Source organism: Ptychodera flava, chromosome 4 (genome assembly GCF_041260155.1).
Source record: "Ptychodera flava strain L36383 chromosome 4, AS_Pfla_20210202, whole genome shotgun sequence".
In the NCBI taxonomy this organism is placed as follows: domain Eukaryota; kingdom Metazoa; phylum Hemichordata; class Enteropneusta; family Ptychoderidae; genus Ptychodera; species Ptychodera flava.
Genome location: NC_091931.1, coordinates 838,083 through 865,660, shown reverse-complemented (window position 1 = coordinate 865,660; position 27,578 = coordinate 838,083). Strand labels below are relative to the sequence as shown.

The window sequence follows — 27,578 nt, the reverse complement described above, 5'->3', positions numbered from 1 at the left end:
CATGTTAGCTCATTTGCCCTTTGTTAACAACCAAACTCTACATTTGGATTTTCATTGTTAAAGATTAGCAAGTCAGTTAAGTATGGCTTGTTGTCTTATAGTACTACATTCTCTTATGTAAGAAAATCTCACACTTCTAGAAAGAATTGATCAAACGTAATACAAGCTTAGTGCAATGTATATCTGTGAGTGAGAACATTGAACTGGCTATTATTTTGATACAGGTTTGTTTATATTTTCAATGTAGAAACAATCTCTTCGGTGCAATCTTTCTGACTATATATTAACAGTGTGTGTATCACTAATATTCCACTGATGTCAAATTATGACAACCAGAAGTAATTCATTTGAATATATAATTTATGTTTCATCATAATGTAGTTCAGCAATGATTTAAAATGTTTGATAGACTGGATATATACTGTTAGTTTTATCGATCCCTTCTTCACTTACTCTTAGCTTGAGCTAAGTTCCAACTGTGTACCATCAACTGAAAGAATTGCATAACTGAGTTTCCATGTTGTAATCCAGTGACTATATGTGTTTGGGATTTATGAAATAGATTAAGTGAATGGAGAGTAAAAATGATTAATTAGAAACATGCATATCAGATAATTATCCATGAAATATGTATATCAACCAATGAATATCAAAAGATATGTACATCAGCTAATGAATAGTGACATGTGTATCAGCTAATACATTTGGTTTAATCCCTGATTATAGCTGTTAATACTTGGTGACATTGAAGATTTACATGATATTAGACCACTGTTCTCTTCAGAATATTTTGTTCAGTTGATGAATGGTTAACCCTTTGCACCCTGACCCCCTGGTACTCTATGACATCATCGGACATGTCCGAGCCGGGTTCAAAGGGTTAAGAGATAAAATTCTATCAACGACGGCATTTTCCTCCCTCTACCTATTTTCTAGTACCTTACTGCCAGAATTGTCTCTCCCCCCATAACAACTGAAAATGTGAAATTTTTCACCTGCCCACTGTAAAACTTACTTTTTCACCATGCCCACTGATTAGTTTCTACATTTGCCCACCCGCTGAAAATCTGCACATGAACACCTTTTTGCCTGAATCTAGCAGTATTATCAGTATTTCTTCAAATTAAAAGTCATGTTTTTCCTGATAGCGGCTTTGAAGCCAAACTGACAATGATGGGATTTCATTCATTGTGCAATTCACAGTCAAGGAAATATCATTTCAACTTGAGAACAAGTTTTCCCTCATCAGTATCATTTAGCATATTAACGAATTTCACTGTGAAGTACCAAGTATTGTGTGCCTTGATTTGAACTTGATTTAATTTGTTATGGATACATCTTCATTGAAATTGACTCTACTATATGTAAACTGAACTCACACCATCTATGTAGCTGAAGTATCACACCACACAGGCAAGCTATGTGGTGCTTCCTTAGGGATACAACCTCACAGAAACCACAAATCAAGAACTCACTGTCATTTACTAAAACTAGATTTTTCTAAATCTTAGCACTTTTTCCATGATGTGAAATTAAAATCCATACATTATTAATAAAGAAATGAGTTCACTGCTAGTTTGCCATGACAGAAAAGCAGTATATTTTTGTGTATTGGTTTGATGCTATTTTATGATAGAGATTCAACCAGTTCTAGAAAATGTAGGTTTGCTAACTTCAGTGTTATTCTGAAGTTATTCTGGAATCAGTTCTATACTCTTTTCATCAGTCTTAACTAAACAGAGTGAATTTTCAGTTGTTGTGTACTCTAACTTCCTTTTTCAAACTTTAATATAAAATAATATTTTTATTAGAACTATTAACAAAGTACATTATCTGCAAAAGTTAAGGGAGTGTCCTTCCATAGTAATTGTCTTTCATTCTTCTTAATTGTAGATAGTGTCTATTTCAACTTATATTAAAAGGGACAAAGTTATCTTTTTCAGTTATCTCATGTTGTTCTCTGAACTGAAATATCACTGTGTATCAGCCATCAAACCTGTGCTTGCAGACATAATACTACAAGACAATTCTGATTGTACCAGTTCTTACATCTGTGTTTTTGTGTGTTATGTCCACAAGCAGGTTTAATCTAAAGTTTTTATGGCCACTGTTAAATGAGTGTTGCTATTGTTGGAATACTACATTTGTTTCTCACATTAAGGTAGTATGCACCTCGAAAGTGAAAGACTTAAACTTTTGCTCAAACTTTTCTTTAGGAATCTTTCAACCATTGTCTTTCAAAATCAATAATGAAAATCAGAGGTCACCGTGCAAATTTTGGTACTAGAGAAACAAGTAACCCAAGATTTACCGATATTTAAAATTCAAAATGGCCGGCATCCCAGTGTTAACTCTATGGAGAAAAATAAAATTTTCGAATTTCAAAAATCTAAGCATGCGATAAGTTTTCTTACAGTGCACCAAGTGCTTTAAAATGAACCCCCACCAGTGGTATATCAGAAAAGACTATTGTGAAAGTTTAATAGTCTGAATATCTGTCCCCGAAGTGTGTTCTAACTTAATAAAGATGAGGTAATTGTCGAATGATGCAACAACTTCCATTAATGTAAAAGGATATTTGTAGTTCAGAAGTTTACCACTGTATTTATTGTAGTTGTTCCCCTTATGATATTATACACAGCTTTAATCATATGTGCTGTAGATTATTTTGAGATCAACAGTACTATCAGACTACAGACAGACAAAGGCTTCTGTTGACAGAGTGCAGTCCAACAAAACTACTGCCGACTCATTCTTTCAATCAGTAAATGACAAGAAAACCATGTTTAAAATTTGAAGAAGTCCACAAAATTCATTGATTGTCACATCTTAGTATTTATTCATTATTTCATCAATAATTTGAAACAAGTATGGTAATACAGTTGAAGTATAAAGGATATTGAAACAAAGTTATTGGGTTTGTCCAATCTGCGACTAATCAGTTTACTGAAACAAAATGTTGTCATGTGTTTTGGAATTTTAGAGCAATTATTTTCCACTACCTGCAATATGATGCTCTGATACACCAAAGTGCATATTAGGCCAAGAAAAATAAAAAGTTTGTTTCTGATCCTAGACATATTACAAAAATGATGCGGTGAAGTGGAATTTTATTTCTCTCAATTTTCTTTTTATTATTCAACCAACAAGAACGTGCACAAAACATGAAAACAACATAGGAATGCACGCAGAGATAAATGCACAGCAGTGTTGCTTTAGCATTTTTGTATAGCAACAGTTCTGTGGTTTGACTATTAGTGCAGCAAAGCACAGTTTTGACAGCTTAATATAACAGTGACATGTTTGTACAGTTCTGAATGGAATGTTAATGTCAGTATTTTGTTTACAGTTCTGTTTTATACAGCACTGTGTTATGCACTATTGTCGCGTATTTTTACGTTTATTTTTTTTTTTCATTTTGTTTCCTCATGAGCAGAAAAAAAAGGTGGACGCGGACAGTCTGAATTGACGCGCGGGAGGATGAGAAATAAACTTTGTATTTTTCTTGGCGTTGGTGCATACAAATCAACATGCAGGATAATTAATTTTTTGTGTTATTTATTTCATTTTAAATAAATCCATAACATATAATGGCTAACTATCCCTGGTAATATGATTTTATTACTAATAGGCTAAATTTAATCTGGAAGAAATAAAGAAAAGGAATGCTTTAGCTGGAGTGTCTGATCCAATAAGTGGAGCCGCTGCTAGCCCAAGGAGTTTACACAAGTAGGTATATATGGTAGACTGTAAACAACAACAACAACAGCGACACTATATATATCTGTCATTTGTACAAGTTTTGTTGATCTTTAACCAGTCTGAACTCAAGGATTCTTAATATGATGACACAGAAGTTGGTAGCAAGTCTGTAGAATAGACTCATATGAATGACATCATTGTACAAAGCAAATATAGATTGGAGGATGCAACAACAAATGCTAAGGCATGATATAGAGTGGTACAAACACCACATCTTATTTTCTTAAAGCTGCACTTTTCAATCCCAGGTTCTCGCATTAGTGGAGTTCTCCTCCCAGTCAAACACCTGGCCAGCACGATGTTTGATTTCTATAACATTAATTACACAAACTGATCTCAACCTTTTGTCACATTTTGCTAATCCTGCAAACAGAGTTTATGCAAGCTTTTGATTGACAGTCGGTTCAAATCGCCAACGGTCATTGATTCCCCACCACAAACGCTTGAATTTCCTAAAAAATTGTCTTCCAGTCGCGTTAGACTTTGAATATAACCACAGAGTTCGATCGGCAGCAACTTTGCGCTGACCGCTTGGCAGTCTTTGTGCGTTTTTGCATACGGGGAAAACTAAAAACTGGCATTTTCTGGAGCGTGTGCCCGTGTGTTGCCTGTTTGGTGTCCACTTACACAGTGAACGCCGCCATAGCTTGGTGTCCTTTTAAAGGGAGGCTCCGCCTCTTATTTTCTTAAGAAAAATTTAAACATTTCTGATAGAGATCTTTAGTGTAAGGATACATTAGAGGGAAGTGAAATTAACAGAATAAGAAAAGTGTGATGTATATATTACGGAAATATTGCAGACACATATCAAATGGATAGAAAATTGTAGTAAATAGACAACCAGGGAAGAGGAGGAATTCAATGAGGGTGTAAGCTACCCCGTACAGAAGGAAATAGCCACCCCAAAATAAGTAAATAGCCTGTTAATTTGGTAGATGGCTGGCTTAAAACAGCTGATCAAAATCAGTGAATAGCCTGTCAATTTGAATGTAAGGCTTCGGGCAAAAAAATAAATTGTGCTGTTTCGATAACATAGTTTTCAAAAATAGGGTAGGAAGGTCAGCAGGAATTTTTTTTTCCAAAATAGTTTTTTAATATGTATTTTTCAGGGGTTCAGGGCGGTCAAACACTGGCCACAACATTCCAGAAAAACGTATCATACATAAAAAAACACATAAAAGACATCCTCATTCAAGCAAAAATCAAATGCCAAGTAAGGAACGCCTGATTTTACGGATTTTTTCTTATTTTTTTTTACTTCCGTGTTTACGTAGCTCTAAAAAGTTTAGGGTCGGCAGGAAAAACATAGGGTAGGTCGGGTTATCGGAACAGCACAATTTTTTTGTTCGGCCTTAAACTGAACTTGTTTTAAAGAAATAGAGTATTTGTACACCAATCAAACCGTTCATTGATTGTCTTGTGTTTGTATTCCTCATTGTATGGAAATATGCCACAATATTATATAAATGTAAGAAGAGTAAAAGTTTGGTCTACGAATGACAATTACATTGGACAATTGTTTTATTTTCTTTCAGTGTACCTGACAATCAGAGAATCTTAGATCCAAGGAAAGGTCCAATCAAAAAGACGGCTGCAGTTAAACAATTGCCAAAGTTACAGTAGTTCCTGTCACCAAGTAAAGTTTGATCAAGGAACAACATGATAGTTTGTGGTGTTCTGGAATTTTGCAGACTCTGAGGTAGTTTACTAGAAGTCTGATACCACATTGATGAAATCAGTGAATGTGGTTCACAAGGTAGTTTACTAGAAGTCTGATACCACATTGATGAAATCAGTGAATGTGGTTCACAAGGTAGTTTACTAGAAGTCTGATACCACATTGATGAAATCAGTGAATGTGGTTCACAAGGTAGTTTACTAGAAGTCTGATACCACATTGATGAAATCAGTGAATGTGGTTCACAGTGGGTTCATGTCAAAGTATTACTTGTTGATGTAATTCATATCAGAATGCTTGCAACAACACAATTTTTCTGCTACATCCTCTGCAATTTTATGGAGTGCAGCACACAATGTTTAGCATGTCCAACACAGTCATACAGAGGGGTAGTAGGCCTTCCACAGTATCTGTCTAAAGCAGCAGTATCATGGTCTGGCATTTCATAGCTGTGGGAATTGATTTTATAAAGATGGAATTCAGTTTAAAAAATATATCTATTGTACCATTTAAACAACAGTCAATAGTAGTATTGACAATGTGACTAGCAGTTTGTGATCATAGTTTTCAATCTGATAATAGTAACTTCTTAGGATCATCAAGATATACATAGTACATTGACCTGTATATTATCTGTCAGTTTTATGTTATGGCAATCATAGAGGCTCTATTGTAAAGGGAATTTTGTTTTTGATGATGTGGTGTGCTCATTCAAAGTTGAATGTTGTACAGCATAATATTAAATACTTTATCAGGCAGAGTATTTTTATTGTGTGCAATTCACAATAATGTTGGTCTTAGTGTGCTTGAAATGCAACTGTCAAGATTTTTTGCTCAAGTACACTCAGTGCATCCATAGAGTGTAATGAATTATTGCAACTTTCTTCCTATTAATCATCATAGGTACTGAATGTAATTTGGGTACTAGTAGTTTTTTTAGCTATCATAGCATACTTTTTTGACAGAACAGTAAATATAGATTTTATGTAAATAGGAAGTCCTGAGATAGTCGCAGAAGCTGACAGAGCAGCCATATTTCATATATTTATCAAAGCTGTAACTTAATAAGATTTTTGTAACTGATATCAGACCATTGAATCATGCTTAAGAATACAAGAAGGCAATGTTTTTGAATCAGATTTTGTAAATGGTTTTTATGGAGAGCAGCTGAAACTCTAGAGATGACAACTCAAAACCATATCTGTAAGTTTTATTTCAAAACTTCAAGAAGGAAGACGACAAATCATGTTCTCTTGAAAAAAAAATCAATTCAGAATTAAAAGTCTGATGTACATATTGTAGAAATATTTCTCAAGTTTTATTTTCTGTATTTTTAAATCGAACATTAGCATTTCTGTAAGTATATTCAATGCTTTCAGGCAGATAGTCGTTACTTTCAAAACTAAATAATGTTGACCAATGTAGTAGGTGTACTGTATTATTAAACACAGTTCCTTCCACATGATAAGTTTGTTGCCGTGTTGTTTACTTGTATAGTTGATAGTCTGCCTGCCTGATGTTTTGGTTTATCTTATTGGTTTTTTTCCCATTCTTCAATGTCGATATACCTTGTATGAATTCAGCTCCTGATTGACTGAACCGGATTGTGTATTTTCAGCTAGATCTAGTTTTGTGAATGGTAAATAACGGACTACAACTGAAAATCTAATACATGTATAAGCATTTTGGTTGACTGTGCCATGATGAAAGCTGTGTGGCATCTTTGTAAACTTGTTCTAATTTTAAAAATTCCAAAAGTTCAACTCTTGTACCCTTCATACACTTTGATCAATTTCATTTAGGCTGTGTTCACAAAAATGGTTGGGGGGGGGGGCCTGGAGGAATTCAGGGGGATTCAAAATTGTTGAGGTGGTAGAGGTGGGGGGGGACTTGAAAATTTAGCTCTATCTGTGGGGGGGGGGGGGACTTGAAAATTTTTTTGGTTCCCTTTTATTAGTCCTTTGGGCCCTGTGGGCCCAAAGTACTAATGTGATGGCGCGGCCCAAAATGCCCAATGTAGTGGGCTGTATGCCGTGGACGCAGGTATCTCAAAAACGCTTCAGTAACTTTTTCTGAAATTTGGTCTGATGGTCACTTGGGCATGTATCTCGAACGGTCTTTTTTGTTTTTTTGATTGAATCATTTTAAAGCAATTTTTTTAGCTTTTTTGTGAAAACCACTATTTTCAATTTTTCCTCAAAACCACTGATATGATTATTGTGATGTTTGGCATGGGTGTTTGTGTAGTTGAAATGCCGTCAGAAATATTCAAAATTTGGTGATACATGCCTTGTATTATTTTTAAACAATATTTTTATTCATTTTTATTTTATATTTACTTGATTTTTACTCACTTTTGCTAAAGCTATCGTCTGCGCATGCGCAAAAATGTAGGACAAAATCTGAGTTGAAGAATCGAAACGGATGCCATCTTGTTTCTCGGTCCGGTCATATTTTTTAAGTTTTAAACGTTTCACTGTGTATTTCAATATGTTTCATAGTTATGAAGTTGACAGTGATGCACTTTTGCGGCTGTCGTGTATTTTTTGGTACGAAGAGCGCCTTTGATCGACCGTAGGCGATAATCACCGGTACTGGCATGCATATACAGTTCTGTAAAGGAAGCAATAGCCCTCATTCATGATGACGTAGCCGGCAATGCAATCTGGGACATACTTAGGGATACGGCCGCCATGTTTGTTGTCTGCTACACGTATACTCGAAGCAAGTCGTGAGCTGTTTGATGATGTAAATATACTCTGTATCGTCATTTTAACATTTGGTTAGTGAATCACTACTAAGTATTATGTCAAATTGCTGTGTTCCGTACTGTTTCACCAACAGTAAGGACTATATCCTGATCAGTTTTCACTCTTTTCCAACTGACAAACGCCGAAACTCCCATTGGAAACGACTGGTAAGAAATGACGGCAATATATCGAGGAACGCAAAAGTGTGTGGTCTGCATTTCTTAGGAGGAAGGAAGACATACGATAATCATACACCGACACTTTTCCCCTGGTCAACCAATTGGCCCGATATCGTCGAAACTTATAATGCTAAAGTGACACAGTGGTTTAGAACTAGGTGTAATGGGTTAACGACAGAGCCAACCGATCACTTAGATCATACGTACTCAAGACAGCCAAGGGTACTGGTATGTTCCATTCCTGACTCATGTACTCCTACTAAAAGAATTGTTCGTCGAACAGAGACATCCAAAAGGGTGAGTTGAAAAGTTTAAAATGCAATGACTAGCAGCCTATAGTTGAAGCATAATCACTTGGGTACTCAGGCTTAGCGGGTGATGTAAACAAACAAGTAAACAAACAGTATATGAATGAATGATGACTAAAATTTATGGTAATAATGTAAATGTACACAAGACTAGGAAAAAGGGGTATTTTTTCAATGAACACTGCAATAAAGAAGCAGTCCTGGTCCCTACTACACTGTTTGTTTACTTAATTATTTATTTGTTTACATCGCCTAGTAAGTATCCCTGCGGCATAATCAAATTGCACATGGGAAATAACATTGTAGTAATCTATGCAATACATGAATATTCATTATGTCTGTATATTAGTATCTGTAGACATCATGAACTCCATATAAAGCACAGTAGCACTGTATATTGAAAATCTAAATACAATAAATATTGAATCATTTGAAAAAAAAGTTTTGTACTGTTCTATCCATGGATACTTTGTTAAACAAATCATTGCAAAAAAGCATTAACTTTGAGAGGAAACTAAATGATCTGTAATGTGCAGTTGTTTTTTTATATGACAGGTTCTGATCTCTCCCATAGAAATAAACAGGCATCTGTTTTAATTTGACTTATAAATCATTAATTAATGAGACGTTAATATATTCATTAATATGAGTCTATTACCAAAAACTTTACCATAGTAAACCAGTTTGAATTATAACACTGTAGACAATTGTTTGAAGAATGTTTTTACTTATCATTTTGATTTTTTGATGCTGTGTAAGTGGAATTTTACTTTTATGTATATTACTTCTGTACTTAATCACTAAGGTCATTGGTTCATCAGATATCATTGTAACACACCTCATCCGCAGTCTGTATTCTAATTCGCCAGTTGATAGTCACGTGGGATGCATTCTTTTTGTGCTGATCCACGTAAACGACGTCATCAGGCATCATTTGTTGGAACTGTTGCCTGCCAGGCATCAGTTCCGAAAAATGATGCCCGCTGACGTCAAAAACGACATTGACGCGTGCGCGGACCGGAATGTAAACAAAGATGTCGTCTCAGTGCGGCCGATCGAAACGATAGTCGAGAAATTTTCTGGTTCAACCTACTTTCTGAAGAAGAATTGAATGCTTTGGTTTCCAACAAGGACTCGAAACGGACGAAAACTATAATCAAAGGTGCATTGAACGTTTTGCAGAAGTATTGCGATCCTGTTAGGAAAAACGTTTTCTTACTGAACCATTCCAACATATTACATCATAGGCCTACATGAGACACGTTTTGTGTATAGTACGTTCTTATGCATGGCTACGGATGAGATGTGTTACAAAACACATATTGACTGGCCATGAGGGCAACAGCATACGTCTTTAACCCCTCGGGCCTGTGAGTCACCCCCAAAAACAGACTGTTTCCCTCGGCCTACGGCCTCGGGAAACAGTCTGTTTTTGGGGGTGACTCACAGTCCCTCGGGGTACAGACGTATGCTGTTGCCCTCATGGCCAGTCAATATGTGTATACTGTATCCTATTGTAAATTTTTATTTTTTTTCAGGCACTGTCTCCAGCAGTTCCTGGTGATTTTATTGAGGATACAAAACCAGAACCAGCTTCAAAGAAAAGGTTACTTTATCCAGAAAAAAGTGACTCAGATGGATTTGATATCAGTACAGGTGACTTTGAGTCCCAGCCAGTAAAACCAGAACATGTACAGGATGATGCTATGACAGTGTCCTACTATAAAGACACTCATGTTTTGTGTAAAGATGAGCTTCAGACCATACGGATTGCCATTCAAACATATTTAGATACTACACTAGCTGAAAACGATGATATTAAAGTTCTGAGAAAATTATTATCCACTGTTTTGAAATTATTGGCATCTCTTGGGGAGTTGTATGATACAAAATTAGAGCTTTATGAATTTAATAGATTTTTACTTCGTAAATTTGCGGGATCAGATGAAGAAATTCAATTTTGGACAGGATTCTATTCGTATAATGCTTTATTGTATTTTTTCAGTACATTTATTGAACCTCATTCAGCAAATTTAAAGTACTGGGGTACAGATAACAGCACTGGAGACAAAGAGATAAAATGTGGGCCGAAGAGACAGTTACAGCCATCAGATGAATTTTTTTTAACGCTTGTTAAACTGAAACAAGGTAGTGCTAATGAGGATCTAGCAGAGAGATTTGGACTCAGTGATTCCACTGTGTCTCGTATTTGGCTAACTTACTTGAAACTGATGAGGCAAGTTCTAGAAAAATTGCCAAAGTGGCTGAGTTCACGAAAACATAAAAAATACATGGCAGAAAGTTTCAGGACTCTTTACAGTTCTGTTGTTACCATATTAGATTGTACAGAGTTTGAAGTAGAAAGGGCATCAGACTTTGAAGTTCAAGCTGCAATGTACTCGGATTACAAAAGTAGATGCACTGCAAAAGCATTGGTGGGACTTTCTCCATCTGGTATCCCCAATTTTATTTCAGACCTGATGGAGGGTAGTATTAGTGATAATTCAATTACAATGAAAAGTGGACTTCTTCAAAAGCTGAAAAAGGGAGATGCTATTATGGCAGATAAAGGGTGGACAAACAAGAAAGCCCTAGCACAACATGGTGTACGCCTTGTCACTCCTCATTTTTTGAAAAAGAAACAACAGTTTGAGATACCTGAGCTAGTCGAGTCAGTATCTATTGCTAGAGTTAGAATACATGTCGAGAGATGCATTGGTAGGATAAAACAATGGAATATACTCAGTCGCAGGTTATCACTGACAGAATGGAATGCTCTTAATGACATATGGAAAGTGTGTGTGCATCTTATTTTGTTTTGGCCACCAATTATGGATTAAAGGGACATAAGCCGCGTTTAATGCATTAACACAAATGGAAATATTTTGTCATAAAAAAGGAAATTGTGCATACCTTACAAATTGATGAAACATGACTAATATGACAAGTACTACTCATTGGTGAAACACACAGTGTAAGGTCATTTGCATTGACTAAAACAATGAAGATAATTTGGTTAGGTACCTTGTTTAACTTTTCATTATTTTAGACACTGCAAATGACCACACGGCATGTGATTTTCACCAAGTATAGGTACAAATTAGTCATGTTTCAGTAATAGACTATGATTAGAAAAACGTTCACAACTTTTTCAAGACAAATTAGAGAAAAAAAAGAATATGACATGGCTTTTGTCCCCTTCAGCGCTATCATGAGCTGTAGTTGTTCAACTTGTGAAACATACAACAATGATTGGACTGACTGTTCTTGACTTTTTTATAGAAACATATGTAGGTTCATTATGTCTTTGATGAAAAGCTCACCACTAAATTGATTTGCTATGCAATATTTTTTGAAAAAGAAAAGTGATCCAGTGACAGCACACCACAAGGTCTTCTCAAAAAAATACACCACATGTAGATAGGTTTGCAAATGTATATATGTTTTAATCACATGTATTTTGAAGAGCAATTTAACTTTCAAGACAATGAAAACTGAGTTATCATGTTACTGAATAAAATGATGAGGAGAGGTAAGCCATAATCAAAATTTTGAATGTATTCTTGTTTTTGCTAGTGTGATAACAGGGTTTGAGAGTATGGTAGGTATGTAGACAGTAACCAGAACTGAATTGTATTCTGGTCTACCAAACATGCTCAAAATTAATTCTATAGAACATCAAAAAAGCCCCAATGGTCTCTGTAGCACAACTGATTTCATGTATACATCAAAAAGAAATTTATTAAAGACAAGTATAGAAACACTGTGGTTATTAAGTTCTTAAAACTTTTTATTAAACCAATTTTGACAAACAAATTTGAATTGTACCTATCGTCAGGGGTATAACATCATCAAAGTATCACAAGAAACATTATCACCCAATTTCAGCACAATCGGTCCTGTAGTTTTACAGTTTTAAATGTTTGATCAAAAGTACACATTTTTTACATTATTTGCATATAGTTCATTGAACCATAATGTCTTTGATTCAACTTCATCAAACTATTACAAAAAACATCCTCACCTTATTTCAGGTTAATAAGCCCCTGTAGCTTTAGAGTTTCAAATTTTTGACAAAAAAATACATGGTTTCATACCTAATGTACATACTAGTATCATTCGCTGTACAATGTTGTCACGGGTTCAACTTGATAAAACTACATGTATTACATGAAACATCTTACTAAATTTCAGCTCAAATTGATTAAGCAGTTCTAGAGGTTTAAATTTGTGATGAAAAATGGCCAGTAATTTTAAAGTTCAAAATTATTGACAAAAAATGCATTTTCCTACTTACATGTAATATCATTCAACGTATCATAATACATGATTATTATTTCATTCAACAATCACTAGAAACACGCTATCCAAATTTCAGCTCAATTAGCCTAGTAGTTATAGTTTTAAATTTATGACAAAAAAGACAAATTTTGTATCTATTTTGTATAGTATTCATCATATCATGTCATGATTTCAACTTTATTCAACTATCACAAGAAACATTCTCACCAAATTTCAGCTCAATCAGAACAGTCCTAGAGTTTTAAAATTTGGATGAAAAATACACATTTTTGCATCTAATTTGTGTATTATTAATTATATCATAATGTCATGGTTCAACTATAACAAGAAAAACACTCTCCTAATTTCAGCCTGACTGACCCAATACTTTTCAAATTATTGATTTTTGACCAAAACCCACAATTTTTACCCAAATCAAATGCCAGTTGCCTAATTTTTTTTACATTTCCATATAACTTATGTCTCCACAAAATAGCAATGTAATTGACCCAGCAGTTTTGATTTGTCGTTTACACACACACACATCCAGACACACTGAAATTTGTACATTCAGTTGTGCTAAAAAACTGGTGCATCACTTTCTATCAACAACTGTTATTTCTGATGTTGCAAGAAATCTTAATCTAGCCCACACAAATTACCATTGATTCATGTCAACTTTGCAATTTTAAATCTTTTCATCCAACTTTCTTAGAACAGAGATAAATTATGTGTAAAGTATGTGTTGGTAGTCAGGTCCTAATCTGTTCCTTCTAATCAACTTCATTCAGAAATTGTTATGCATGTTCTTTTTCAATGTTTGGGTCCAAAACGTTCTGCAATTAAGGCAGGTAAAATCCATTCTTCATGGAAACTGAGAAGCTTTCTTTGGATTGGTTTCCAAAAGTCCTCGTCAAAGTTGATTTTTATCCAACTTACTGGGAAGTCTACATGGGTGAATATTACAAGATATGCCACTTGATAGCCAGTCATTGCCATTTCCATTTGAACTTGATAAAACCATTTATGGCGTTCTTTGATACATATGGCATTGTTTACGATTCGAAAAGCAAAAGAACTATCTTTTTCCTTCTTTTCAACAGCCTCCAATGGTGTACAGGTCCTACTGGCAGACAGACACTTCACCTCTAACACAGATGACTCACCATCAATGGTACCAACTCTGTCAGGAGACGATGCTAACTGGCCATTTTCTTTAGAGATAAACAGTCCACATTTTCTGAGTGAACACGGTTTCCCCGCTGCATTGAACTGCTGTTCAAACTTTGACACTGCGGTGTCTTCATTATCTATGCCGTATTTGATGTGGTCGGACTTGGGTCGCTGGCCTGGTTTCCCAACTGTCAGGCAACGTTTGACTTTATTTATGGGATTTCCATTTCCACAGTAGTCCTTACAGTTACTTCCTGTAATTCTCCCTTTATGCGCCTGCCACCACAGGATATTATCTTGTTGGCCAATAGTATCTTGTTCTACCTTTAAACAGCTTTCGGGTGAAAGTTGAAGCTCATCTATTATAATTTCTTCTGGTGTTTTAGAATATTCTTCTTCATCTTCCACTCCACTCTCTTCTGAAGATGTTTCCAGTATCTGGTGAAGACAGGTGAGGTGACCAATAGTGTTTAGGCCTGACTTCAATTTGTTGAGGTCAAGACTAAGTTCAATTTGGTCATCTGATATGGCTTTGTAAGCATGATATCCCTCCAGTGGTGTTTTTGATTTTTTTCTGCCAAATATATGCTTTTTAAATCTTCTTTCACCAATTTTAGTTGGTAAAGTCAATCCTTTCCTTTTTCGGGATGGAAGATGCCACTTTTGGGGTTGTTCTGTACAGGATGCTGTCTTCTGACTCTCTATGTAATCCAGGACAGCAAACAAACTAGCAGCCACATGGTTACATTTGCCTCCTTTCCCAGCAACACACTGACAGTGTCCTTTGAGAATTATGCCAGTATTCCCAAATATAACTTTAGTTGTATATACTTTATCTTTCATGCTGGATTGTACACGAGTCCACAGATGGCAGTGATCACCGGTTTGATTACTTTTTATTTCCTGAACATGACCTGATCTGTAGAAATTGTATCCCTTCCTGAGAGGCTTTTCAGCAACAGGGAGTTCATATGAACTTTCAGAATCTGAGTCAGGAGAAGGGAGAATGATTGCCTTCCTCTTCACAAGGTACTCATACACATGTACATAATTAAAGTTTCTTGGCACATTTTGGGGATCACTGGTCCAGTTTGCAACCTGTGGTATACTGCCACTGAGTCTACATAATCCTGAACAATGGCTTATGAAAATGAAACTGTGCGGTAGCTCTGCTGTAGACTAGCGGCAGCTCTGCCGTAGAGTTGCTGCACTAGTGCTGCACAGGAAAGCTGTGCAAGAGAGGCTGTGCAGGAAAATGCAGCTAGCTGCACAGTTTCTGCACAGTGTTAATCTGAGCAGAAACTGTGCAGCAGGAGACAAAACTGTGCAGCTTCTGTGCAATAATCTCCATACTGTACACCTTGTGTGCGGCAAATGTAAAATGTGTACAGCTTGTGTACAACAGACCTTGAAGTGTGCAGCTTGTGTGCAGCAGGCCATCAAAGTGTGCAGCTTGTGTGCCAGAAATGACAATTACGTGTACAGATTGTTATTGGTTATTGCTGCAAATATATGGAGCAACACATGATGGGCACATTGCCGACTATTTCATTACCGGGAGTACAGTGTACCATTGCACTTCGTGACCAGTCATATTCAAGAAAACAAAACTGACCTTTCATTTATATTTTGCATTCATTTATTTTTATAACAGACAATCCAACTTTTAAATTATAAAAACTGTTAGATAATGGACAGCTTTTAAAGCACAGTTCAGCTGGTGAAAGCGACACAGGCCTAAACTCAACATTGCAGGATGATGGATATAAAGAGTACATCTGTATTACAGCAGTGACATGTAACATCATTAGATGAGTACCCCCTTCGACGATCTAGTTTGGTAAATCAAGGTTCACTTCAATCGACAACTGAATTTTTAGGAAAACAAATTTTTAAAACAGGGACTTGTCTGACTTGCAAGTTAAAGTTAAACTCTGTATTTTCTGCGAGTGATACCAAAATGCACTGAAACAGTTTCGAACGAAATCTATGATGGTCTGTAACTTGTGTAAGGACGCGTCGTAGACTTTTGTTACTACAAATCTGTACCTTAAAAATATCGACAGATGAGAACTTTTCATTGTAGAAACAAACAAATAAACTTCAATGTCGCAGGACCCGCTACTAGTACCTTGGCTCCAAGCAGGGCCGTGGACGTGCTCAGACGCTATAGCCATGGAGGTAGGAAGAGACCTACCTCCATGCTATAGCAGTGTATACAGTATACGGTACGTACGTACAGTGCCCAGCACTGGAAGCAAAGTCTGTCCTGTCATCGCTAACAAAATCTCGCTTTCTGTTATGACTGGATTGATATTCAATGCTTTTGTCCATGTTTTCAGCGTTAGATAATTGCCGAGCACAATTTTGGGGTGTTTCACACCCCATCCCGACCGCTGTACGAAAATCCAATACGCTGCTTCGCCAACGTCCAGCGCTGAGCTCCAGCCGACATGTTTACACTCTGAGGTCACGGTTCATCAAGTTCAGTTCGCGCATTGATATTGAATCTTTCGTGTTGAAAGAAATTTTACTCTATTTTGAGTCTTTCTATGATGAAAATAACCAGTTTCATTATACTTGTAAATTGGGTGCTCTATCAAGTATAAAACATAACGGATTGGTGAATAATGTAGAGTCAATTCCAACGTTTAAAAACGGGACTACATTATAAATCGCGTAATGATTTATAGATCGCACTTCCGTTAACGTCATGAGGCTTGATCGGCGCGAAGTTAGATTTTGGTACCATCGGCTGTGTACTTGTTGTTAGGGAGTTATCTAGTGGACAATTTCGTGATCTTTCTATGGAATCGCCAGGCAAATGATATCACAGTGTTGGAAAAAACGTGTGTACAGCACCAGAGATAGACGGTTTCAAAATTTGTGAACGCGAACAGCAGTAAAAATGCTCACTATGTTTCTAAGTATGTACACACGGTTCGGAGAGACCTGCAACCGGAACCGGGATCGAATCATCCAGCCTCTCCGAGCAATTCTCAAATGTACCGGTAAGTCAATGTACCGTCCGTCTGTTCATCGCTATAATGTTCTGTAATCGTTGCATTGCTATGTTTAGCTACAGATAAATTTTCGTTGAGTACTGATTCATACTGAATTCGCTTTCGTTTCACAACAGTTACAGTAAAGTGCTGAGATTTTTGCAGATTGTCGCCCGTCGCCGCCGTTGGTATGTAAACAACATAGGGCGAGCTGTCCGCTGTTTGACATTTGATCATTATTATTTAATAATCATAAATGTATATGCATTTTTTTGCTTCAAGTTTTCAACTTGTTTGTCTCTTTCAAATAATTATTGATGTCTTTCATCAAATTGCGATGTTTAAATGTGTGGTCAAACGGTAAAGACTTATACTCTTCCCTGAACGATTTGTATTTTTCAGAATGCATAGTGAGGAAGGGACAAGAAATTCAGAGAACAGAAAGCAAAATCGCAGCCTATGACAGTAATGTAAATGTTACATGAAACTTCTCGAGTCAAAAGAAATTCTCTTGAAGATACTTGTGGCATGAAATGAACATGGCATTTAAAATAAATCGTACCACAATTTGAATTTAATCTTTTTTTCTCTATGTCTTTTTATTTAACAATTACTTTATTTGCGCTGACCATTTTTTCTTGTGAAACTGGTATTTCAGAGCTTAGTTGGATAAAACACATCTTGTGCTTTCCACAGTCTGTCAGGTTTTCAACGGTGTCACCGTCATGGTGTCACTAACATTGGCCATGTTTACACAAGCGATTTTACAACTTCTGTGTACATATCTGAGCTGAACGTATTATATCGTTGGAAAAGATAAAAACGTTGAAACTTATGGTACAATACAAGAAATTTTGCTGTCACTTAATTGTGTTGCTTCTTTGGTTTTCAGTATCTATCGTCTATTTAATAATGTATTTCGTTTTCTTACTGTTGCTGAAATTGGTAAAAGTTTACGGCAAATCTGCAGTAACATGCAGAATAATTTGCCGCAAATTTTACCTACTCCTGGTAGCTGTCCTGCAAGATGCCACAATTTTCTTTGAAGTTCCTGCACAGTCTTTCATGTACTCTGTAGTTCAAAGGGCTATTGTGCAAACACAGGCTTCCACATTTCCAACACAAAGTTACTGCAGTTACTGTTTTCAGCATCTCTTGCATTATATATTTGCTCAGTGCAGCTAATGTGTATAATGTGAAAGAATCACCTTACAGCAAAGCCGCTGCAACTTGTTGTATTGTTGCACAGTTCCTGCACAAAGCTACCGCACAGTTACTGTTTTCATTGCTTCTTGCACCTGTGCGGCAGCAACTAATTTGCATGAGAAAAATCGCCTTACAGCAGAGCTGCCGCAACCTGCTGTATATTGCTGCACAGTTCCTGCACAAAGCTGCTGCACAGTTACTGTTTTTATCATTTCTTGCGCCTGTGCGGCAGCAGCTAATTTGCATGCGAAAAAGTCGCCTTACAGTTGAGTTACAGTAATTGTCTGTTGCACTAGTGCCGCACCTGTGCAGGAACACTGTGCAGCAGGCTAAAAATTTCATAAGGGATAGCATATGATAAACTTCCATCAGGGTCAATTACAAACTTGTCTATACCAGCCTCATTTATATCTGTTACTCTGGAATGTCAAAAAAAGTTACAAGTTGTTATTTCTAAACATTTCTTACAACAACACAATCCTATGCACAATAACAAAATTTAAACGTAATGACTAATCTATGTTTGTTGCAGAAATTAAAATATCCCTATATTCAAGAAATCACTCAATGCAAACACCATCAACATACTGTATATCATTTGTGGTTCTCATCATCAGTGTCAACATTTCAATTTTGAGTGGGTTGCTTCCTTATTGCCGAAAATCAATATGTTTCTAGGAAAATTTGAAGATTTGCAATAACAATAATCTGAGCTTAAAATCACAATCCTTTAACCAACTGGTTTGTGGGACTGAATTACTATGCATGATTTATTACAGTTTGGCATTTATAAGAGTCACACACTTAAAAATACTACTACTACTACTACTATTACCACTACTACTGCTATATAACTACAAACAACAATTAAAGTATCATTAGTGAAAAAGCTTGTTGAAAAATTTACTTACTTTCACTCCCATAATAGGAAAACATCGACATTCCAACAAAAAGTTATCATTAGGTAACAGCTAAAGATTGTCTTCGAATAGAAATCAAAAATAAAAGTATAAAAGGAACCATTAAAATAAGGAAGATTACGTGAAAATAAATGTTATACATTAGCATGCAATGATTCAAATTGAAAACAACGAATCATCGAAATAAATTGTATTACTATAAAGCAGTTGCGACGCACATAGTCGGAACGCACCAAATCGAACTTCTCTACGTGGGGGGTATGGAACGAAAAAATTCAAATTTTTATCGCCGCATTCTGCAATTGAAACCATGGAGATTTTTCGCTTAGGGTCTCTCTATCCGTGTTCCGAGTGCCGCAAAAACTAAATGCTATGGAAGATATCAACGCAACCTATAGGACGGTACAGATTTTTGTCACAAAATTGTCGATTTTGTGAAAAGATATGGTGAAAAACAAAGTCGTCGCGTGCGTTCTTAGCCTCAAAATTACTCACACCGCCCTAAATTTTAGCGTTTTACTCAGTATCCTTGTCGTCCCCAAGTTAGATTTGGCCATTGATCGATAGCGCAGATAATAAGCTTTGAGACTACGTATTCGGTTTTTGTATTAAAGCCGTGAGACGGAAATGTTAACTTAAAATGTGACCAAAACACTGACCATGACCTAGCAGGTAAATAAAGCCGCCCTCTACCGATGACCTTTGCCATCTCTATCGTTTTTTTAGAATTTCATTTTTCATCATCGTCGCCGTTTTGTTCAGAAATCATGCTTCGTATCCATTTTGTAACTTGTTATAAATGATTTTTTCCTTTCTTTTGACAAAGTAAGCCTACGTCATTGTAAAACAACCTACATACTTTTTTTTAGGGAAAAGGTGTTTTGTTTTAAGGCACATTAGCTGTATTTTAGGATTATTTTTAAATATGATTTCCAGTATCAAAAGTAACTAAAGCCAAAGTTCTTCCCTACATGTGATAAAAAAGTTTTCAAATTTGGTGAAGAACGTACAACTTAGATTTTAACATCACAATATTTTTGGCTTCCAAATATGGATTTAAGTAATGAAAGGTAATGCAAAAGCTATCTCTGACAAATCAGATAATATATTTTGGTTAGCGTTGCAAAGTGCACGAGTAGAAAAGATACAGCTAATAGGGCTTTAATGTATATTTCAGGTATTATTTGCTTTTATGTCTAAGCACACATCCAGACATATATTGCCTTCAAAAATGATTGCAGGACTGCTGAGACTTTGGTTTTGTCATCTTGGTATTCATTTTAGACAGAATAAAATATTTTTTGTGTCATGCATGTTGTAATTTATCCAAGGGTACCACACCTAGACAATTTTTGAAACATATACAGCACTTATTCCAAGCTTCTACATTGCCACTAAATAAAATTGCAGGACAGTCAGGAATATCGTTAAGGTTAACATTTTATTGCAAAATTAAATGTAAAAAAAACAAAACACTCTTCTTGCATTTGCTGTGACAGTTCTTTCACTTTATAGACGTTCCGTGATCTGCAAGTAGAAAACAAATGTAATGACAATACATTAAATGGGAAGTATAAATAACATTTTTAGTTATGTATCAAATTAAAAAAAACACACCTTGGGTCTCCTTAATGTACATGCATATTAACGTGGTAAATCACATTAGTATCAACTGAATCAATTATTTTCTTGCTATACATGTAATATGACTATGTAAATGAGCATACCTTCCCCTAAATACCCTATTCACTTCATAGGTACTTGTTTGTACTCACTGCTATTTAGTGATTTCTTAATATAATGATATTGTACGTTATCTACTGCTCTCCTTTCTCTTTCTGTTGTGTATCAATAATATATAATATCCATGCATCTGTTTAAGTCACTTCTCATCCTACCTAGCAGTATTCCTGTATTCAAGGCCAAGATTTCTATATACACTATACTGTTAGCCAGCTAAGTCATCTGCCTACGTAGTGGTTATCCTGCCTGGTGTACTAGACTTTTCTCAGCAAATATCCCTGAGCACAATACAGTCAGGTCATCTGCCTACTTAGTGGTTATCCTGCCTGGTGTACTAGACTTTTCTCAGCAAATATCCCTGAGCACAATACAGTCAGGTCATCTGCCTACTTAGTGGTTATCCTGCCTGGTGTACTAGACTTTTCTCAGCAAATATCCCTGAGCACAATACAGTCAGGTCATCTGTCTACTGAGTGGTTATCCTGCCTGGTGTACTAGACTTTTCTCAGCAAATATCCCTGAGCACAATACAGTCAGGTCTACTAGCCTACCGGTATTTAGTCGTTAGATACATGTCTAACTGTCACTGCATAGATCACATAGAGCTCTCACATCATCAGCTGTTCCAACACATAGTCATTTACTCTGGTGGCTTGAGATTTACGAGTTTTATGCATGTACATATTATTGACACAAGTATTTTTATCCTACACATAAACATTTGCTTTTAATTTTAGCATGCAGCTTTTAGCATATCAAACAGAGAGCTTGTACAAAGGACCATCAGATCTACGTATATATTTTTTTGATGAAAAGGGAAGAAATATTATTTCTCTACACAGACAGTATAAGATTATTATTCATAACCAGATTTCATCACCAACCCTACAAATGACTCACATTTTACAAAAATTCAAACACTAAACAACTTGATACCCATTTTTTAAAACTGCCACAGCACAGACACAACAACAAGCATATGCATGTAGTAGGTGATTGATTTTGCGTAACACTATTCTCTAGGTACAATCAGAAAGAAGTTATGAACAAAACAAAATATTCAGACTATATTTCGAATAACATAAAATAATTTAAATTTGACATCAATCATCAATCTTAAGTTTTTCAGATATACCAAAAATGTGATTTCACTCAAGTTTGTGTCTACTTTAAATAAGTTTACATTAAAGGTATACAGTAACCCGTAATTTACATATACCTACATATGGTTTAAAAGGGCATTTCATGGTATTTAAAATGGCCAGGTTGGGGTGCTGTTTTTAAAAAGCAGCCACCTGCTTAAAATCTTTGACTGGTTAGATCTTAACTTTTCATGGTAACTGTGGCTAAATTTGAATAGGTGACAGTATACCTTTAAGAACAGATATTTGGCTTTTGGACACATGAATTATGTAAATTTTTTTGACATAGACCATTGAGAAAAACGAGGGTCTATGGTTTTCATAGGCAAATAGAAATTTCAGCTTTGAAGTAACAATATAAAATGAACCTGATTGTCAGAACAGTAAGTGTAGCAGGACCATACATGGCAAAAAATATCGCCCCCATGACAGACCCTGCACAGGCCCTGGCACAACCTGTAGTACAGATCTGTGGAAAACAGTGACAGGTGCATACAATTAATCACCACAACTCTATTCATCTATTCATTCTTCAACACAACTACAGCCTAATCTCTAATGATTTCTGCTGATTCTATTAGCAGAAGTTCATCCTTACTAAACTCATCTTCACCAACCTCTGTCAACACATATTTATCAACATCTCTATGTTCTCCAATCAGTTCATCTGTCATATCATCAATCAACATAATTGTTCAATCGATCATTTTCTATTCCACTATTTTTCACCACAGGTGTAACTACATGGCGATTCTCACAATTTCTACACCGACATGACACACCACAAACCTTACCTTCTTTTTTACACTGACAAATGTTAGATTGACATCTGGATTTTTTACAGCCACATCCATTTTTCAACAAGCTGACAAAATGTTCAACACATTTCAAGTTTTCATCTGTGTCCCATACTATGTCAAGCATGCCATCTCTGTCCATCCAACCCCAGTCATTCATTGGAAGTAATGACACTATGTTATTATTTGCCTGACTCCATAAATGACTCACCCAACAGCACCGATACCAATGGTACTGCAGTGCCTCATCAGATGGCATTAAACCTGACTCAATATCAATGCGAGCCCACACTTTCTGTCTAATATGTGACAGAAATGCTTTGTGTTTGGCTAGAGCAGAAATATTTTCATTCTGCAAACTTAAAAATAGGTCTTTGGGATTATCATGACCAAATGCAACTGCATGTTTGTAGAAATACACACTGCCAATCAGTCTGTAAAATGCTAACAATCCCAAGTCCCTAAGATTTCCATCAGTTTCATGCATCTTTCCAGGGTGAATGTTTCCATGCCAGCAATAAATTCAGCATTCTTACAGAAGGCATCAAGAAATGCTTTCTTACCCAATCCTCTAAAATATGACACATAATCACATCCACTCACTATATACAAAACCTGAAGTATTTTCATTACATCTTTCTCTGGGATTCTCTGCAACTGGATATCAGATGAAATTACACTGGTTAATGTATTCATGTGATGTATAAATTATCATATGCTTTAGACTTCAAGTGAACATAGATTTCCTTATTTGAATTGACCAAGCTTGGGTAAGCCTACCCAGTAAACATCGGTGTCTGGACTATAGATAACAACATTAGTGCTAATGTACGTTCACAGTGTAACCAAACACGACTGTCAGCTTCCTCATGATTACTGGTGTAATTCTCAGCAAGACTCACCTTACCACCAGCACAGTGTACGCATGGTCTCTTCTGTCATTGTCAAATCCTCCAGCCACAGTGAGTGACTGGCCTGGGGTGCCAGTTTTTCACCCATAATTATGAATAGATCAGATAGCAAACTGACCAGTGATCTCTTCTGTTTCCTGTCAGTTAAAAACTTCTGCCAATTTCTTGGTAAACTCAGGGAATAATTGTGATTGCAGTGTGTTGGCCAATCATGATCGTGATCGTGCGTTCGAATACGCCCAATAACAATCATGATTGACAATCACAACAATCACGCTCCGGAGCGTGATTGTTGTGATTACAAGATGGCAGACAACACTGGTGGCGCTGGATCTGCGGTAAATTTGAAGCTTTCTAAAGTAGAATTTGACTTGTACAGTGATCTTTTTAAGCGAGGTAAGTTGTGAGACGTATATTTAATTTACTCTACTTTTTTCGTAAATAGAAAAAGTAATTTTTCTTCGTAAATGAACAAAATGCAAGTGATCGAGGCGGCGATAGGCCTCCTATAGGCCTATGTGTACGCTACGGCTGTTTCTTTTTGCGGCAACGCAAATATCGTCTCTGTTCTGTCATTTTGGTAAATCATAAATGGATATCATTTTTGGAATCAAGGATCGTGCATTTTCAAAAATTTCATTATGTGAATGGTTATTTCATCATCGTGTTTGTATGTATTTTACAGATAGAGAAACAGCCATTGCTGTGATAAAACTAAAATATCCCCATGTTGCCAGCAGTAAAGTTGTGAAAATAATGCCGGAGGGTGATTCAACCAGTAATCACTCTGACTCAGTAACACCGTCAGCACTGTCTAGTTCTGCATGCCCACAGCCAGACCCACTGCCAACGAAATCTACAGTCGGACCAACCAAATCATCTAATACACCATCGACGAGCTTGGTTGATTACGAACCTGAGTTTGCGGCTGCAGGTTTATCGCCACGAACCGTGTGGACCCGCGAAGCTGTGTTGCTTCTGCTCGACTTATATGAAGATAAGGTACCAAAAATGAAAGATCCTCGCATCAAAAATAAGGCTGTATGGAAAGAGATATCGGACAAACTTATCGAACGGAATCACAATTATTCGGCCGACTCCTGTGAACGCAAATTTCTGAACCTCAAGGCGGCTTTTACAGCTACGACAGATCACAATAACACCACCGGCAACAACAGAAAAAGCTCCCCATTTTACGAGGAGTTTGCTCGAATTTATGGCATGAGTCATTCTGTCCGTCCTCCGACTGTATATTCGAATATCAAAGGATTCGAACGTAGGGAGGAGGGGCAGGGTGACTTGCCTCAGGCAGAATCAGTGGATGGCACTGCAGATGGAGCTGGAGGTGATCAACGCGAACCAAGGATGAGGAAGAAAAAACGACGAACATCCGCGTCGGACTCTTTTCTTGCCGCATTTGAAGATTACAGAAAAGAGAAACAAGAGAGAGAGACAGAAAAGAAAGAGATGACGGAAAGGTGGCACAGAGACAATACTAGCTCAATGAATCGATTCCTTGATATATTCGCGAAGATGGCAGAGAAGAATTGAACTGATTTGAACAGTTTGAACACATTTTCAAAGTTAAAGATATATCAATTCTTCGTACGCGTTTCTTATTGTTAACTTTTGTTTGATTTTAAATTAATACATTAATATGAGTAGGCGAGAGGCCTACGTGATTTTCATGAAACATAATTCCGACTATGTCAGAGAAACGAATCACTAAGAAAAAGAAGTTTCATATTTTAATCCTGGAATTATTTTTATCGTTGGAATTTTAATATTCGAGGCAACGGAGTTCATGTGACTCAATGAGTGTTAATTAAAATATTCCATGCTGTGTTTGAATGTACTCAGGAGACAAGTCAGTATGGGGTATCTGCTTGTCATTGATGATATTTTGTTATACGTAAAATTTCAAATTGTTGTAAACGTTAAATTTTGAATGAAAATCAATGTACTTAGTTCTATATGGTGCATTAAATTGTTTTGTTATTGTACATTATTACTCGACTGGTGTAGTTGTTTTATTTATGAGGTAGCGTTTAAAACGGAACAGTGTGATTGCTATTAACTCTAATAACTGGTGCGATTAACTTTTAGCCATATTGATAGCATTTTTGCTTGACACTTATGCAAATTCTCCATAAGCTTATAACTGACGGACAACAGAGTACGATCAATTACTCGGATCGGAGATGTATAAATAGAAGGGGAAAAAGAATACCATCTACCTGGTATTGATTAAGGCCGTTCATTAAAGCCAAACATTGGGTTACATGTAACATGTCGCCGAGAAGGGTATGTATAAGAGTGCGACCCAAAATATATAGTAAAATTTGGAAAAAATTCACGCGTAATTTGAAAGATTAAAATGATAAAACTAGTTTCAGCGAGTTGTTTAAGTCTAAAAAGTTGCGTGTTTCATGAAACGTACTTTCGAAAATTTGGGTTGTAGGTCGGTCAATTTATTTTCCCCATTTTTATCAGGACCCCCCCCCCCAAAAAAAAAAAAAAAAAAAACCGTCGCCGCTACAATTTAGTAAACGGGTTACCGGGAATACATTTTCTTTCTCCCTTTTCTGTCGTAGGATCGGCTGGATTACTGGTTCATCTTTAGGGCCTATATGAATTTCAAATATGGCGGGTCAGTTTAAATTTGTTGTTGTTTGTTTGTTTTGGTTCGGGGTGGGGGATAAGAAACGCATCACATTAAAATCAATTTCGATAACTTTATTTCTACAAGAAAATTGTCAGCTAATTTACTCATTTACAGATTCCTTATACATTTAATATAAATTAGTTAAAAAATGTTAGCGCTATTCTATAAGCAAAATAAATACTTTTGATATAAAATCAGTATAGAAAGCTGTCAGCCAATTTATTTACAGATTCTTTATACTAAAATTACCAATAAGCCTTAATGTTTGCATTGTTCTGTCACGTAGCGTGGTTGTGATGTGGCTATATAGACACGGCGACGGGTACACAAAAATACACTTTAAGTCGTAGCACTTTATTCAGCTGAGTAACGTACGGTTACACGGTAAAACTTCTATGTCTCACACTAGTCTAGTACTTAGGCGTCTGTCTCGGTCAACGTCGTCTCGAGCGTCGCAACAGGTTCTGAACGGCTTCGGCAGGTTCTCAACAGCGTCTACTCTAACACACTAAAATGCAGAGTTTATATTGGGTGAATATCTGGCTTTGTCATGACTTTGGTATGCGTCTATAATGAGGAACGTCACTCAAATCGAAGTACAAGGTTAACAGGATGGAAGTATCTCTCAACGCCGAGCATGGCTGAGACTATCTGTCAACATAGCGTCCGGTCAACGTTAATGACTTAAGCAGTTGTCAAAACAATACGTTCACTAAAGACGGATGAAAGGTTACATCAGAAGGTCACGAAAATAAACAAGGGAGTCGTTCTCACGATGCACCACGTGCAGAAGGGGTTACTATAGGTCACTGTCGGTCATTCACTGTCAGTCATACAAACTAAATTCAAGTCATAAAATATCATATAATATTAACTATCGAGTGGCTACATCACAGTTCTATAACATTATATTCAAAACCAAAGTTATAACAAAGTTATTTAAACAGTTTACCAACATTTAATATTAAAATTGCCAGAAATGCTTTTTAATATATCATTAATATATTATCAACACAAAATATTAATACTTAAAACAATCACGCTTGAATATATTTATAACC

General features: G+C 36.2%; 3 protein-coding genes and 2 long non-coding RNA genes across 9 annotated transcripts in view; 4 read left to right on the top strand and 1 right to left on the bottom strand.

Annotated features, from left to right (window-relative positions):
* The window catches only part of LOC139130341 (coiled-coil domain-containing protein 169-like), a 34,512-nt gene extending 27,604 nt beyond the window's left edge, over window positions 1-6,908 (top strand). For all 5 annotated transcript variants that reach the window (XM_070696106.1, XM_070696104.1, XM_070696108.1 and 2 more), the window contains 2 exons: window positions 3,632-3,729; window positions 5,298-6,908. In XM_070696106.1, the coding sequence (XP_070552207.1) occupies window positions 3,632-3,729; window positions 5,298-5,385 (186 nt within the window). In that variant the 3' untranslated portion in view covers window positions 5,386-6,908. The remainder of the gene's footprint in view (window positions 1-3,631; window positions 3,730-5,297) is intronic.
* A 487-nt stretch (window positions 6,909-7,395) lies between these two features.
* Window positions 7,396-11,517, top strand: LOC139130333 (uncharacterized). The gene is made up of 2 exons (XM_070696084.1): window positions 7,396-8,666; window positions 10,216-11,517. The coding sequence occupies exons 1-2, from the start codon at window positions 8,247-8,249 to the stop codon at window positions 11,515-11,517; spliced, it is 1,722 nt and encodes a 573-aa protein (XP_070552185.1). The 5' UTR covers window positions 7,396-8,246.
* Window positions 11,518-17,051: 5,534 nt separating this feature from the next.
* LOC139130334 (uncharacterized) lies at window positions 17,052-17,711 on the top strand. Its single transcript, XR_011551825.1, has 2 exons — window positions 17,052-17,142; window positions 17,536-17,711. It is a non-coding gene; the product is annotated as an uncharacterized lncRNA (long non-coding RNA).
* Window positions 17,712-20,681: 2,970 nt separating this feature from the next.
* Window positions 20,682-23,628, bottom strand: LOC139130635 (uncharacterized). Its single transcript, XR_011551925.1, has 2 exons — window positions 23,505-23,628; window positions 20,682-20,786 (listed from the first exon to the last, which is right to left on the bottom strand). It is a non-coding gene; the product is annotated as an uncharacterized lncRNA (long non-coding RNA).
* A 437-nt stretch (window positions 23,629-24,065) lies between these two features.
* Window positions 24,066-25,860, top strand: LOC139130398 (uncharacterized). The gene is made up of 2 exons (XM_070696202.1): window positions 24,066-24,248; window positions 24,538-25,860. The coding sequence occupies exons 1-2, from the start codon at window positions 24,104-24,106 to the stop codon at window positions 25,401-25,403; spliced, it is 1,011 nt and encodes a 336-aa protein (XP_070552303.1). The 5' UTR covers window positions 24,066-24,103; the 3' UTR covers window positions 25,404-25,860.
* The last annotated feature ends 1,718 nt before the right edge of the window (window positions 25,861-27,578 follow it).